Source organism: Chiloscyllium punctatum, chromosome 32 (assembly GCF_047496795.1).
Source record: "Chiloscyllium punctatum isolate Juve2018m chromosome 32, sChiPun1.3, whole genome shotgun sequence".
NCBI lineage: Eukaryota > Metazoa > Chordata > Chondrichthyes > Orectolobiformes > Hemiscylliidae > Chiloscyllium > Chiloscyllium punctatum.
This window is the reverse complement of record NC_092770.1, coordinates 49381745-49397013: the sequence shown is the minus strand read 5'-3', so window position 1 is coordinate 49397013 and position 15269 is coordinate 49381745. Positions and strand designations below refer to the sequence as shown.

The following is a 15269-nucleotide window of genomic DNA, read 5'->3' as shown; positions in this document are numbered from 1 at the left end:
GGAGGAGACAGTGTGTGATGTAGCCAAATGATATAAAAATAGGTGGGAGACAGGTAGTGATGAGGACATAAGGAATTACAGATAGGTTGAGTGGGCAAAAACTTGGACAGATGGCGTATAATGTAGGGAAGTGTGAATTTGTGCACTTTGGTACGAAGAATCAAAAGGCAGACTATTATTTAAATGGAAAGAGAATCCAGAAAAGCACAATATTTTTGTGCATGAAACATAAAACGGTATCATGTAAATGCCGGAAGCAATTAAGAAGGCAAATAGAGTTTTGGCCTTTATTGCCAAGGAGTTGGAATTTAATGATAGGAAAATCTCATTACAACTGTACAGCGTGTTGTTGTGGTACCTGTGGTACTGTGTGTAGTTTTAGTCCCGCTATTTAAATAAGGATGTACTGCCATTGGAAGCAGTTTAAAAGAGACTTAGTGGGCTGATTCTTGGCAAGAAGGGGTTAACATATCAAGAGCAGCTACTGGTTTGAACTTTACTCATTAGAATTTAGAAGAACAAGGAGTGATCTTATTGAAATATACAGTAGTCTGAGTGGAGAGTCTCGAGCTAAGGTCAAGGCTACAGAATAAAAGAATACTCATTTAAAACTGAGGTGTGAAGGAAATTCTTCTCTGATAGGAGTAGATGTTTGGAATTCTCTATTCCAGAGAGTAATGGAAGTTAAAATATTTAAAGAGAAAGTAGAAAGAGTTTTGAAATATCAGCAAGCTGATGGTTATGAGTGGCTGGCAGAAAACAGCAGTTAAGGCCTGGGGCAGGACAGACTTAATATGATTAGCCTTAAGGGCAGGCTTAAGGGGCCAAATGGCCTGTATTTGCTCCTAATTTTATGTTCCTGATTTCTTATTATCACCTAAAAAAATGGTGAAATATACTTTTAATTATACTTTCAATTGGTGAAAAAATGGTACAGTTCAAGAAAATCAAAGTAAATCTGGTTGTTTGTGTTTAATCTCTATCAAGATGCTTATGGACAATTTGAGTCCACTATGATTACAAAACATATCCCCATATATTATGACAGTTCACAATCTCTGTAATTTAATAGGATGCACCTTTAGGTTCTGAGACAGTACCACAGTGTTCAGGGTGATGTAAACTGTGTGATATATATTTAATATCATTTACTGTAAGTTTAGGTTGATATTTGAGTTAGTAACTTGTGGATTTTCTATGAGTCTGAAGTTAATGATTAACTTTTAAGTATTTCGTAGAGAATGTGATTTATTTTAAAATAGTCTTTGAGGTCTGACTAGAGTGAATGGGTTTGTGTACACAACTATGGATTTTTTTGTTTAACTTAGATTGTTTTGTGACTCAGTAAAGTAAATAATGGGGCCTTAAACCTCATTAGAAACTTATGGAACTTTTTCTTTAAAGGAAACACCCACATCTTAGAGGGGAAAATGTTTAGTTTCTGTTTTACTTTGAGAATTGGGCAGTCCTGTGAAGTCATAGAGTCATAGAGATGTGCAGCATGGAAACATACTCTTCGGTCCAACCTGTCCATGCTGACCAGATATCCCAACCCGACCTCGTCCCACCTGCCAGCACCCGGCCCATATCCCTCCAAACCCTTCCTATTCATATACCCATCCAAATGCCTTTTAAATGTTGCAATTGTACCAGCCTCCACCACATCCTCTGGCAGCTCATTCCATGCACGTACCATGCGTGAAAAAGTTGCCCCTTAGGTCTCTTTTATATCTTTCCACTCTTACCCTAAACCTATGCCCTCTACTTCTGGACTCCCGACCCCAGGGAAAAGACTTTGTCTATTTATCCTTTCCATGCCCCTCATAATTTTGTAAACCTCTATAAGGTCACCCCTCAGCTTCTGACGCTCCAGGGAAAACAGCCCCAGCCAATCAGCCTCTCCCTATAGCTCAAATCCTCCAACCCTGGCAACATCCTTGTCAATCTTTTCTGAACCCTTTCAAGTTTCACATCATCTTTCCGATAGGAAGGAGACCAGAATTGCATGCAATATTCCAACAGTGGCCTAACCAATGTCCTGTACTCAATACTCTGACCAATAAAGGAAAGGATACCAAACACCTTCTTCACTATCCTATCTACCTGCAGCTCCACTTTCAAGGAGCTATGAACCTGCACTCCAAGGTCTCTTTGTTCAGCAATACTCCCTAGGACCTTACCATTAAGTGTATAAGTCCTGCTAAGATTTGCTTTCCCAAAATGCAGCACCTCGCATTTATCCGAATTAAACTCCATCTGCCACTTCTCAGCCCATTGGCCCATCTGGTCCAGATCCTGTTGTAATCTGAGGTAACCCTCTTCGCTGTCCACTACACCTCCAATTTTGGTGTCATCTGTAAACTTACTAACTGAACCTCTTATGCTCGTATCCAAATCATTTATGCAAATGACAAAAAATAGAGGGCCCAGCACCGATCTTTGTGGCACTCCACTGGTCACAGGCCTCCAGTCTGAAAAGCAACCCTCCACCATCACCCTCTGTCTTCTACCTTTGAGCCAGTTCTGTATCCAAATGGCTAGTTCTCCCTGTATTCCATGAGATCTAACCTTGCTAATCAGTCTGGCTGTGTAGACTAGTGCTCCTGAGAGGGGAAGGATATTTACTGAACTTAAATTAACTCTTCAATCTAAGGTAACCTTACAAGAGTTAACTCTCAGACTAGAATTAAAACCCTGAAGATGTTATTTAAGGGGAGTACGTTTAAGCTCAAGTGTATAATGTCTCCAGGAAGAATCTCTCTGCAGTTCTAGACAAAGGTTGAAATCACAAATGACCTAAACCCACTGGGGTTTTAGTTACAGGGATTCTGATGTGAGTATTTTGGGTACTTTCCTAAAACTTTTTTATTTCTTTTCAATTTGGGAAGGAGTGTTTTGGAATTAATTAAACTTTTACTGTGTGTTTAAAAGTCTTTGAATTTGGGTAATAAGCAGATAGTTTGGTTTACTCTAATTTATTTTCAATTCATTTGTTAATACACTCCTTTTTTTTTAACGTTAAAGCAAAAGCTGCAGCAGTGTGTGCTAATGTTTCAGCAAGAGATCATTCTGTTAATCTCCATGATCTATCAAATTAGGATTGTGTCTAGGATCTGACTTGTCCAGTAACAACAGCTGCAATCATAACAGCAATAAATACATCTGTACATGCTTGGAAGTGTGCACCTATATCTGTGTTCACTACTTGGGATAGTCACATGATTTGATGATAAAAAGCAGATATAAAGTGTATCAGTTTTAATTTTACAAGTAGAGTATATGGCTCCTATTCAATCACACTTTCTGAAAGTTAAGGCATATGGTTCATTTAAAAGAAAAATTGCATCTTTATTCTTTAAATGAATACTGATTTAATTTTAATTTGAAAATACTATAGTGGCAGCCAACATCTTTCGGTCACTGTAGTAACTTCTGTTGTGTGTGAACAAACAACCAGAGAACAGCCAATCGTTTATAGGATTAACATAAATTTGATTTGATTTTACAAGAATAATGTCAGTTTCCATGAGATTAGTGCAAGATTCTATTGTCAAGTCTATTCAATTGCATCCTATTGATCTCCCTGCTGTCATTCTTGTCTAACTCTGAACATGTTAGTATTGCCAGCATCAAAGAACTTTCCTGTAGGAGCATGCAGCATCACCGAACTGGCTGATTTCACTCAAAACCTGAGGAGACAAGTCCGTTAATAACATCATAACTTTCAAACCTTCAAGAAAGGTGACTGTTCAAGGAGCCCCACCTCGTAAAATGATCTTTTAAAATAACGTTTACGGTCCATATTTATCAGTTTTTGAAATCAGCTCTAATTTCATAATGTTCAGAGAGAGAAAAGATAACAGTTATTAACTTGACTTACACTTCAGAAGTTTTTAAACCAGAACTTTTGGATGATGTAGCTAATCTCAGTTTGTGCCATTTCTTCTGAATCAAGAAATTTAATTCAAGTCAATTCCACAGCAGCACACTATTGAGACTAATGTGTCTGCAGTATTGAGAGAGCTACATTATTGAATTTAATTACATTTAATTAGATTTTATACCATGGTTCAGATAAACATAAAATATCCCATGGCAAGAGATCTCTCTGTGCTTTGGCCATTATTGTTCCTTCAACCACCACCACCAAAAAATAAATTCACTGCATTTGCTCTGTGAATTGAATTTACTGCTTCATCAAATAACTGCCACAGAGATGATGAGTCAAAAGCTTCCCTCTGTGCTGTAAACTATAATTCTGTAGCTGCCATATTTAACAATGCAATAACAGTTACTGAAGTTCACTAAATTTGAGGAGTTACTGGAGCATTGTATAAATGCACACTCTTCTTCATAATTAGTTCTATACATGATTAAAATGTGACATCTTGAAAATTGATGCCATTATTCTAGTTTGTTTACTTCTTATGTTCCAAACTCTGATAAATCACACAGAATCTGTTCCTATCCGGACCACTGAAAGGATCCAGTGTATATTTACAAAGCAATGACTAAACACACTAAGTGCAAAGATTTCTGATTGTACATTCAATATTATTTTAATCTAGAACAACATTTTAGTGAGATGATATGCAAGATCCTGGGAGGACTTTTGTACTTTCTCCCTTCAGAAGTAAGCTACGAAGAGGGTTCAGAGAAGGATGGCAAAGCTAATTCCAGGAATTCAAACCTTAGCAAGAAGTGATAACGTCTTGAAAAACACAGATAAAACCAAATGATCTCAAGTAAATACAAATAAAACCAGTAATGGACAATTTAATTAGGTCAGCCAAATTATGATCATATGGTTCATCAGTACAATATCGACTCCATAAAGTACCGTATAATTCCAAAGATTTTACCTTAATAATCTATTTAAATATCTATTTAAGTAACATATTAAACTCACCTTCTGAGTTGAACCTGTTGACCCCTGGTCTGAAACTTATAATTTGCTTTGAAATAATTTTGTTATTTTTAAGCTAACATATACTATTTTATATGCTGCTAAAGGATCACTTGTATCACCTGCTTTGAAGGCTAAGAAGCCCACTTTACTCCAATCTTTCCTCAACTCAGATGTTGGATATTAAATGTTAGGGCTCTTCTGTGTTATGCTTCCAGCATCTGAGTGTTGCCTCATTGATTACTACACCTGAATACTTTAGTTAAGATGAGGTATGGAGAGAAAGCAGGAACAGGGTACTGCATTGGAAGTGGCAGCATGATCAGTGGGAGAAACCTAAAAGAACCATAGAACTACTCAGATTTTCTATGTTTCTATAAGTATCAGACAAAAAAGTAAGATTAAGTTTTAAGCCAGAGTTGAGGTTTAGAGTTTATTTTTTTTGAAATTGAACAGTATCTGAAAAAAAGTATTGCTTTGGATTCCTTTGAAGAAATTACAGGATAAGCAAAAGCATTTGACCTCTAGCTAACCAAGGCATTCTCTGGCCAAATCCTCAGGAGAATGGCTTGTTTAGTTAGACTTCTAGTTTAGAATTTATTTAATTATTTAAGAAAAGCTTGACACTTAACTGACAGTCATCATATAATGGGTGTATTCTCCATTGCAATGCCACAACCAATCAGAATCCACTTGCCAAACAATCACCGCCCTCCGGACCTGTCCATCACTTCCTCCACTGACCTATCACCTTCTCCCTCACCTTTATCCACCTATCATTTTCTCAGCTCCCTTTCCCCAAACCCATTCCTCCCACTTGTCTCTCAGCCTCGACCCACAAGCCTCATTCCTGATGAAGGGCTTACACCCGTAGCATTGATTCTCCTGCTCCTCAGATGCTGCCTGACCTGTTGTGCTTTTCCAGCACTACACTCTCGACTCTGATCTCCAGCATCTGCAATCCTCACTTTCTCCTTGCCAAACAATCAGCATGCTCTGTTTTATATATTTAAAAAATGGTATTTCCTTTTATATTGGTGTTCTTGCGAATTGTCCTGATGAGTTCAAGACAAAAGGTTTTGTCAAAATGTGTCTTACATAAATAAATAAAACTTAAATAAAATAGTAGCAGATTTACCATTATGGTCCAGTAATTACCATATTTATATACATGATCATTTTTCAGACACATTTTGTTCAGGTTTTCAGTCAGTTCTTGTAAAACACAGGATTTAGTAACTCGGGATTGGTCTCACAGGTATTCCTTATAAAGTCTGCATTGCTTGAATGTCCCTTTTGTGCTTCAAAGACCAGAATTCTAGATGTGATCAGACCATGGCTTGATCATGACTTCCCATGAATTGTATCCTATTGTTCTGGCCATTAAGTTGAATATTCTCTTGGCCCTGTTGATTGTTTCTCTGCATTGGGTGAATCTGTTGAGGGTAAATCTATTCAAAATTGTGAGGTGTCTTTCAAATTCCTGTTAAGCTATTTCAACACCATTCAGAGAAGAATAGAAAAGAAACATAAGCCCATTAAATAAGGAATCTTAACATTAACTACAGATTTTGTAAACCCGAATCTGAAAACATTGCAAACAGACAGCAGGTGAGACAAAACCTATGGAGAGAATATAGAAAGTATTTCAATACCACAGGTTGTGAGCTGGTGAAGCCCTGAGTGGGACTGTAGCAGCAGAGAAGGAAAAGTTGGATTCTTTTAAGCTATCTGTTTTTAAAATTTTATTCTAAGTTAATGTGAATGGCGCCTATACATGGTGACAGTACACACTTTTTACTGCATTTTATATTGAATGCACATGACAATAAAGAAGTTGATTCAATGTCCTAAATTGCTTTAATCTCACTTATTGAGCGTTACCAGCATTTTGGCATTTGTTGCTAACTTCATAAAAATTTCGAAACAAAGTTAAATAAAGAAGGATGCCTATGGTGGGTCTCCCTTTTAGAATGATGACTTTTGTTAAAGTGCTCTAAGTGGACATGACCCAACAAAATAACACGTTTCAAAGAAAGCCTGCAGAGGAACTCAACATGTGAAACTTAATTTTATATTTAGGTGATGATAAGCCATTAGATTTTATATGCAGAGCTGGATAAGATTTGAAACTGGAATTTGATTGCTGTCTTGGAAATATTTTGTCAAATTGGCGTTTCTTTTGTACAAACTGGGTATTTTGTGCTTCCGCTTCACCCACCATGCACACTGCTTTGTATTTTATGATGACTTGCTTTTCCTTCAGTCTGACTGAGGCTTCCCAACTTGTTAATGTAATTGGTATTCTCAGAATGAAGTCATGAAGTCAGCAGGATAAAAAACACTTGGCCATAGTTCGCATCTGTCTCACTTGTAAGAATTCTCCTTTTATACAAACCCTCTCACTCTAGATGTGCTGGATGATTTCTTGGAATTAGTGCCCCATGATGTGAAATACAGCTAAGATCATCTTGAGCAAATCAAGTCTTGTTCTCCCTGCAGCAAAGTTTAAGGCTGTTGTTGCATAAACAAGTAAATAAAAGCCTGTCTTTCATATATTGCTTGCCAATCTTTGATTCTTTTTTCCATTATACTACACGCTGTTCCAAGACCTAAACCACAGCAAAGGAGCTCTTTGGGGGATTACAATATAACATCTTGCTGATGGAACATAAGGATAGCGTAGGCCGTATATTGTTTCAGTGGTTGGGTGAACTGGTGGGGAGAGGGATTGGGCATGGAGAGAATGGGCTACATTAGTGAAATGAAGAGAGGTTTGCCATACAGTGTAACCTGTTGTAGATTCTGCCCAAAGTATTTATTTTTCAGAAATAAAATCCTAAAATAAAAAAAGTTAATAAACTTAAATAAAAATTCACTGAGCCTTGAAGATGATTGCAAAGTAACTTTAGAATATTGATTCATCTCTATAATCAACAACACGGAGTTGTCTGCCCCCTGGGCAAAGTTACCCCCACCCAAACCACAAGAACCGATATATCCCTTGAATCTATATCTATCTCCAGAACCAATCACATTTTTGCTGATTATGTAGTTTGCCAGCATGTACTCAATAACTTGACCAACTCAGCCTCAACTGTTCTTGCTGCTTCCTGTTTAGTTTATACGAATAAGTAGATTAAATTAAATAAGTAGATCAATTAAAGCTTCTACTTCCTCAGAAAGCTAAGGCAATTCAGCATGTCCACAATGACTCTTATCAATTTTTATTGATGCACCATAGAAAGCACCCTATCTGGAGGTATCACAGCTTGGTATGGCAATTGCTGCATCCAAGTCCACAAGAAATTACACATGTTGTGAATGAAGCCTAGCCCATCACAAAAAACAATTTTCCTTCCACTGACTGCGTCTACACTTCACGCTGCTTCAGGAAAGCAGCAAACATAATGAAAGGCTCTTCCCATCCCAGTTATAATCTCTTTCATTGAGTAGAAGATACAAAAGTTTGAAGACACATACCAATAGATTCAAGAACAGCTTTTTCCTCACTGTTATCAGATTTATGAGTGGACCTTTCATTAGAGTTGATCTTTCTCTGCACATTCTCTGTAGCTGTAACAGTATATTCTGCATTCTGTTCTATTACCCGCATGTACTTATGTAAGATACCATTTGTCTGAATAGTGCTCAAAACAATACTTTTCACTGTGACTTGGTACGTCTGACAATGATAAATCAAATCAAAGTCTGCTCCTCCTTTTAATACTGGGAGAATTTATTTTCAATTTAGGTGGTGCCTTCCAAGAACTCCGGTAAATGGTCTTCACAATAACAAATTAAGAATATTCTGTTGTCACTTAGATTGTTTGCTGTTCTGATATTCTGTAATTTAATTAACCGTCAGCCATGCATCTTTCCATTAATGCTTTAAAAGGGTTTTATTTCAATAAAATAATGTGATAAATTTCAATAAGTTTACAGGTGTCTGATGCCCTGCACTAACTGCTGACATCCTGTGTCTCCAGGTAGTCGAGAAGCAGCTTTCACTTACGCCATCACTGCAGCTGGTGTAGCTCATGCAGTGACTGCTGCCTGCAGTCAAGGAAACCTGAGCAACTGTGGCTGTGATCGAGAGAAACAGGGCTACTACAACCAAGACGAAGGCTGGAAGTGGGGAGGCTGCTCGGCAGACATCAAATATGGAATTGAGTTCTCAAGGAAATTTGTAGATGCAAGGGAAATTAAAAAAAACGCCAGGAGGCTGATGAATCTGCATAACAACAAGGCTGGGAGAAAGGTAATTTTGAGGATGGATGTGTGACCAACATCAGCTAAGCTAAGAATTTCAACACAGTTCCATTGAAGCATGTTCAATGCTTATTTGAGAAATGTTAATTTCTGCTGCACTTGAATAAAAACAGTAAATGTCCCAATATGCAAATGAACAGAAAAAAAATCAAGCCAACCTCCATCCTTCGGAAGATATTTAAACTAAACCAAAGAAGATTAGGGTAAACAGGAATATAGGACAACTCTGCATGTGCCACTTCCACACCATTCTCAGCAGATTGTTTAGCATTTAGCCAAAAAAGGAGAGCAATCTGAAAATAGGAATGAAAGGCCCGATAATCAGAAGAAACAAAGAGCCATCTAATCAGATTACAAAACCAATATTTAAAGATAGCCAAAAGAAAAAAAAGACTTGCAACTATTTGGTGCCTTCTTTTATTATTATTTCTCAGCGATATCTCAAACATCTCAAATTTCACACATATTACATCAGTGACTGTATTTCAAGTCCTTTCAAAAATTGGCTTTAAAAACACTTTGGGATGCCTTGCAGCATGACAAGGAGTATATAAATTCAAGTCTTTAATGTACAATGAACTACTTAAACTTATATTATGTTGCTGTTACTTTGGTTGTGTGCACAGTCCTGAGATAAATAATTAATTCTTTTTCAGTGTTAGTGGAAGATGGAAAAATAGTCAAAAGATCAGGACACTACCTATATTTATCCATAGGTTTCCAGCAAATTTTTATATTCTGCATCAACATTCAAAAAAGTAGGTGGAAGCTTGGATTGAAATCTCATCTGAAGACCTAACAATAAGGCAATCTTTCAAAATTTCTACTGGACTCTCAGCCTGGATACTGAGCTTCTAAGTGAAAACTAAACAAAGAAATCTGAAATAATACCAGAAATTGCTGGAAAGACTCACCAGGTCTGGTAGCAGCTGTAGAGAGAAAGTAGAGTTAACATTTCAAGTCCAGTCACCCTTCTACAGTAATTTCTGAAGAACGGTCACTGGACTTAAAATGTTAACTTGGCTTTCTCTCCACAGGTGTTGCCAGACCTGGTGAGTTTCTCCAACAATTCTTGTTTTGTTTCTGAGTTTCTAAGAACTGAATTAGTTCTTGAATCTTCTGATACAGTAGTGGGAGTGTAATCAGCTAAGGTGGCACCCCCGGGTCCAGTTAAGGAAACCATAACAAGGTAAACATGCCATATATAATCAAAGACAAAAAGTTCCATACATTCATTCTTACTCATTCTTTACACATGATTTGTATGATTTCTGGTTATCAACTATTCTCCAATTTTCAAACTATTTCAGCATCATCCCATTATTCAGAATGTATCAACAATTTTTTAAAAATTCCAGTTGTTGTCTCTGGTTTGTTACCCGTGCCACGTGATAGAGAGTCGAGGAATAGGGAGAGAGAACAGTTAAATGCGTGGCTACAGGGATGGTGCAGGAGGGAGGGATTTCGGTACTTGGATAACTGGGGTTCTTTCTGGGGAAGGTGGGATCTCTATAAACAGGATGGTCTGCACCTGAACCTGAGGGGCACCAGTATCCTTGGGGGGAGGTTTGCTAGTGCTCTTGGGGGGGGGGTTTAAACTAACTCTGCAGGGGCATGGGAACCCAGACTGTAGCTTTAGGGTGCAGGACCTGGAGTGTAGGGAGGTTAGGAATATGGCATCAATCTTAAAGGAGGGTGCCTGTAAACAGAAGAGTGGCTTGAAGTGTGTATACTTTAATGCCAGAAGTATACGAAATAAGGTAGGTGAACTCGCAGCGTGGGTTGGTACCTGGGACTTCGATGTTGTGGCTATTACAGAGACGTGGCTAGATCAGGGACAGGATTGGCTGTTGCAGGTTCCAGGGTTTAAATGTTTTAGTAGGGTCAGAGGTGGGGGTAAAAGAGGGGGGTGTGTGGCTTTGCTTGTCAAAGATAGCATTACAGCGGTGGAAAGGAAGATGGACGAAGATTTGCCATCTGAGGTAGTTTGGGTTGAGGTTAGGAATAGGAGAGGTGAGGTCACCCTGTTAGGAGTCTTTTACAGGCCTCCTAATAGTCCTAGAATCGTTGAAGAAAGGATTGCGAAGATGATTCAGGAGAAGAGTGACAGTAATAGGGTGATTGTTATGGGAGACTTTAACTTTCCTGATATTGATTGGGAAAGCTATAGCTCAAGTTCGTTAGATGGGTCAGTGTTTGTGCAATGTGTGCAGGAGAGTTTCCTGACACAATATGTAGATAAGCCAACAAGAGGTGAGGCCATACTGGATTTGGTTCTGGGTAACGAACCAGGCCAGGTATTAGGACTAGAGGTAGGTGAGCACTTTGGGGACAGTGACCACAATTCGGTGATTTTTACTCTAGTGATGGAGAGGGATAAGTGTGTACTACAGGGCAAGAGTTATAGCTGGGGGCAGGGAAATTATGATGCGTTGAGGCATGACTTAGGATGTGTGGATTGGAAAAGTAGATTCCAAGGTAAGAGCGTAATTGATATGTGGAACTTGTTCAAGGAGCAACTATTGAGTGTCCTTGATAAGTATGTACCTATCAGGCAGGGAGGAAAGGGTCGTGTGAGGGAGCCGTGGTTTAGTAAGAAGTTGGAATCCCTTGTTAAATGGAAGAGGGCGGCCTTTGTAAAGATGAGGCGTGAAGGTTCAATAGGGGCGATTGAGAGTTATAAGGTAGCTCGGAAGGACCTGAAGAGAGAGCTAAGAGCAGCAAGGAGGGGACATGAAAGGTCCTTAGTTGGTAGGATTAGGGAAAACCCTAAGGCTTTCTATAGGTATGTTAGGAATAAAAGAATGACTAGGGAAGGAATAGGTCCAATCAAGGATAGTAATGGGAAGTTGCGTGTGGAGGCTGAAGAGATTGGGGAGGCACTGAATGAATACTTTTCGTCAGTATTCACTCAGGAACAGGACATTGTTGTCGATATGAATACTGAGGCACGAATAAGTAGAATGGATGGCTTTGAGATATGTAGAGAAGAGGTGTTGGAAATTCTGGCAAGGGTGAAAATAGATAAGTCCCCTGGGCCTGATGGCATTTATCCTAGGATTCTCTGGGAAGCAAGGGAGGAGATTGCAGAGCCATTGGCCTTGATTTTTGTGTCCTCTTTGTCTACAGGAGTAGTGCCAGAGGACTGGAGGCTAGCAAACGTGGTTCCCTTGTTCAAGAAGGGGAGTAGGGATAATCCTAGTAACTATAGGCCAGTGAGTCTCACTTCTGTTGTGGGCAAAGTCTTAGAGAGAATTGTAAGGGATAGGATTTATGCACATCTGGATAAGAATGATGTGATCAAGGATAGTCAGCATGGTTTTGTGAAGGGCAGGTCGTGCCTCACAAACCTTATTGAATTCTTTGAGAAGGTGACTAAGGAGGTAGATGAGGGGAAAGCGGTAGATGTGGTATATATGGATTTTAGTAAGGCGTTTGATAAGGTTCCCCATGGTAGGCTACTGCAGAAAATACAGAGATATGGCATTGAGGGTGAGTTGAAGGTTTGGATTAGGAATTGGCTGGCTGGAAGAAGACAGAGGGTAGTAGTTGATGGCAAAGGTTCATCTTGGAGTGCCGTCACTAGCGGTGTTCCGCAAGGATCTGTTTTGGGACCATTGCTGTTTGTCATTTTTATAAATGACCTGGAGGAAGGGTTAGAAGGTTGGGTGAGCAAGTTTGCGGATGATACGAAAGTCGGTGGAGTTGTAGACAGTGAGGAAGGATGTGGCAGGTTACAGCGGGATATAGAGAAGCTGCAGAGCTGGGCAGAAAGGTGGCAAATGGAGTTCAATGTAGCTAAGTGTGAGGTGATTCACTTTGGTAAGAGTAATAAAAAGATGGATTACTGGGCTAATGGTCGGATACTTGGTAGTGTGGAAGAGCAGAGGGATCTTGGTGTCCATGTACACAGATCTCTGAAAGTTGCCACCCAGGTAAATAGTGCAGTGAAGAAGGCATATGGCGTACTGGCTTTTATTGGTAGAGGAATTGAGTTCCGGAGTCCTGAGGTCATGCTGCAGTTGTATAAGACTCTGGTGCGGCCGCATCTGGAATATTGTGTGCAGTTTTGGTCGCCATACTATAGGAAGGATGTGGAGGCACTGGAACGGGTGCAGAGGAAGTTTACCAGGATGTTGCCTGGTATGGTAGGAAGATCCTATGAGGAAAGGCTGAGGCACTTGGGGTTGTTTTCATTGGAGAAAAGAAGGTTTAGGGGTGACTTGATAGAGGTGTACAAGATGATTAGGGGGTTAGATAGGGTTGACAGTGATAACCTTTTTCCACGTATGGAGTCAGCTATTACAAGGGGGCATAGCTTTAAATTAAGCGGGGGTAGATATAGGACTGATGTTAGGGGTAGGTTCTTCACTCAGCGAGTCGTAAGTTCATGGAATGCCCTGCCAGTAGCAGTAGTGGACTCTACCTCTTTATGGGTATTTAAGCGAGCATTGGATAGGTATATGGAGGATAGTGGGTTAGTGTAGGTTAGGTGGGCTTTGATCGGCGCAACATCGAGGGCCGAAGGGCCTGTACTGCGCTGTATTCTTCTATGTTCTATGTTCTATGTTCTATGAACAACGTTTATAATATAAAGGTTGAATTAACAAGCTGCATTAAAATAATCTCATATTTTGAGGTATAAATTTTGCTAAAAAAAGATATGGGATTGTAGTCAGTGTTTCTTTGTGGTCAGGCAGACATAACTGTAAAATGTTTAAAGCCAGTAAAAATCCCAGAGTCTTCTTGTCCACTGTTTAATTTATTTAAAAAGTACCTCACTAGTGTCTCTATTCCCAATGCATCTTTTTGCACTCTCACCCCCAAGGCATTAACATCAATAGCTATTTTTAAAGATTTAGTAAAGTCCGTGGTGGCTAACACAGGGTCTTTAGTTAGGATTGCTTTCAGCTTCTCAAAAGCTGTTTAACACTCTTTGACCATGTTACCTTTGCACGTTTTCTTTATAAATCTGTTAGAGGTATAGCTATGATGCTGAAATTAGGCAAAAATCTCCCTGAAAACAACACATCCCGAGAAATCTCATGATTTATCATTTAGTTTTAGAAATGTTGAATTCTATTAGAGATTTCACTTTTGCTATTCTTTGTAGGAGGGTAATATTTACCTTACAATGTGCTCTAGGTAATTCATCCTTGCTGTCATAAACTCACACTTAGCAAGATTTTATACTCAGTCAGCTACCAGTAATTGCTTAAATTAAGTCTCCTAATTTTTTTACATGTTCCTCCCATATTGCTGTATATCCAAACATTATCTAAATGATCTCTGGGCACTTGCCAGCAGCCCTTCAATAGATCAATCTTAGTAAATAATGAAGCACTTCCGACCCTATCCATACAGTCTCCTAACCAAAGGACTGGATACAAATCTGTTTTAGTTAACGCGTTTAATTTTCTATAATCAATGCAGAATCTAGCCAATCCATTTGGTTCAGGAACTAACACCACTGATAAACTCCAACAGACTTGACTAGGTTAAATCAAGTGATTTTTTAAACATGTGCCGAATCTCAGTTTCTCCTGTGCTTGTTTCTCTGGGCTTAATTAATAAGGCTGTTGTTTCTTTGGTACTGCTTTTGCTACATCCACATTGTGCCTGGCTAACACTGTACACTCTTGTGTATTCTTACAAATTGTACTTAATTTTCTAAGTAACCTTACTAGATCTTCCATTATTCTTCCTCGAAGTGTGAGAACATGGTGTCTAACTTCCAGTATTGGCTAATTGGATTGTGGAAGGTTCCTCACTTTCCTACCTCACTCTTGCAGTGTCTGTCAACCTCCACTATTCTTACCATTTGACATACTTGTTGTTTCTTATCTTCCGGTCTCTGGTATCATTTTAACATGCTTATTTTTCCAACTGATACTTCTGCTTGCAATTTGGAGTATCTATCAAATAAGTCACTGTACTAATTCTCTTAATTACCTTACTATTGAATGTCACTTTCAGAGATTCACCTTGTAAAGGTAATAACACTAACACTGCTTGAAAAGTTGCAGCGTCTTTACCTGTGAAGCTTTCTGAAATATTCCTGTGCTATTTTACATCCGTCATGAGTCTCTCT

The 15269-nt window shown here is 38.9% G+C and overlaps 1 protein-coding gene across 2 annotated transcripts in view; it reads left to right on the top strand.

The window, feature by feature from the left end:
• Positions 1-15269, top strand: part of LOC140458153 (protein Wnt-7b) — a 90345-nt gene that overhangs the window by 60386 nt on the left and 14690 nt on the right. For both annotated transcript variants that reach the window (XM_072552315.1, XM_072552313.1), the window contains exon 3: positions 8896-9167. In XM_072552315.1, the coding sequence (XP_072408416.1) occupies positions 8896-9167 (272 nt within the window). The remainder of the gene's footprint in view (positions 1-8895; positions 9168-15269) is intronic.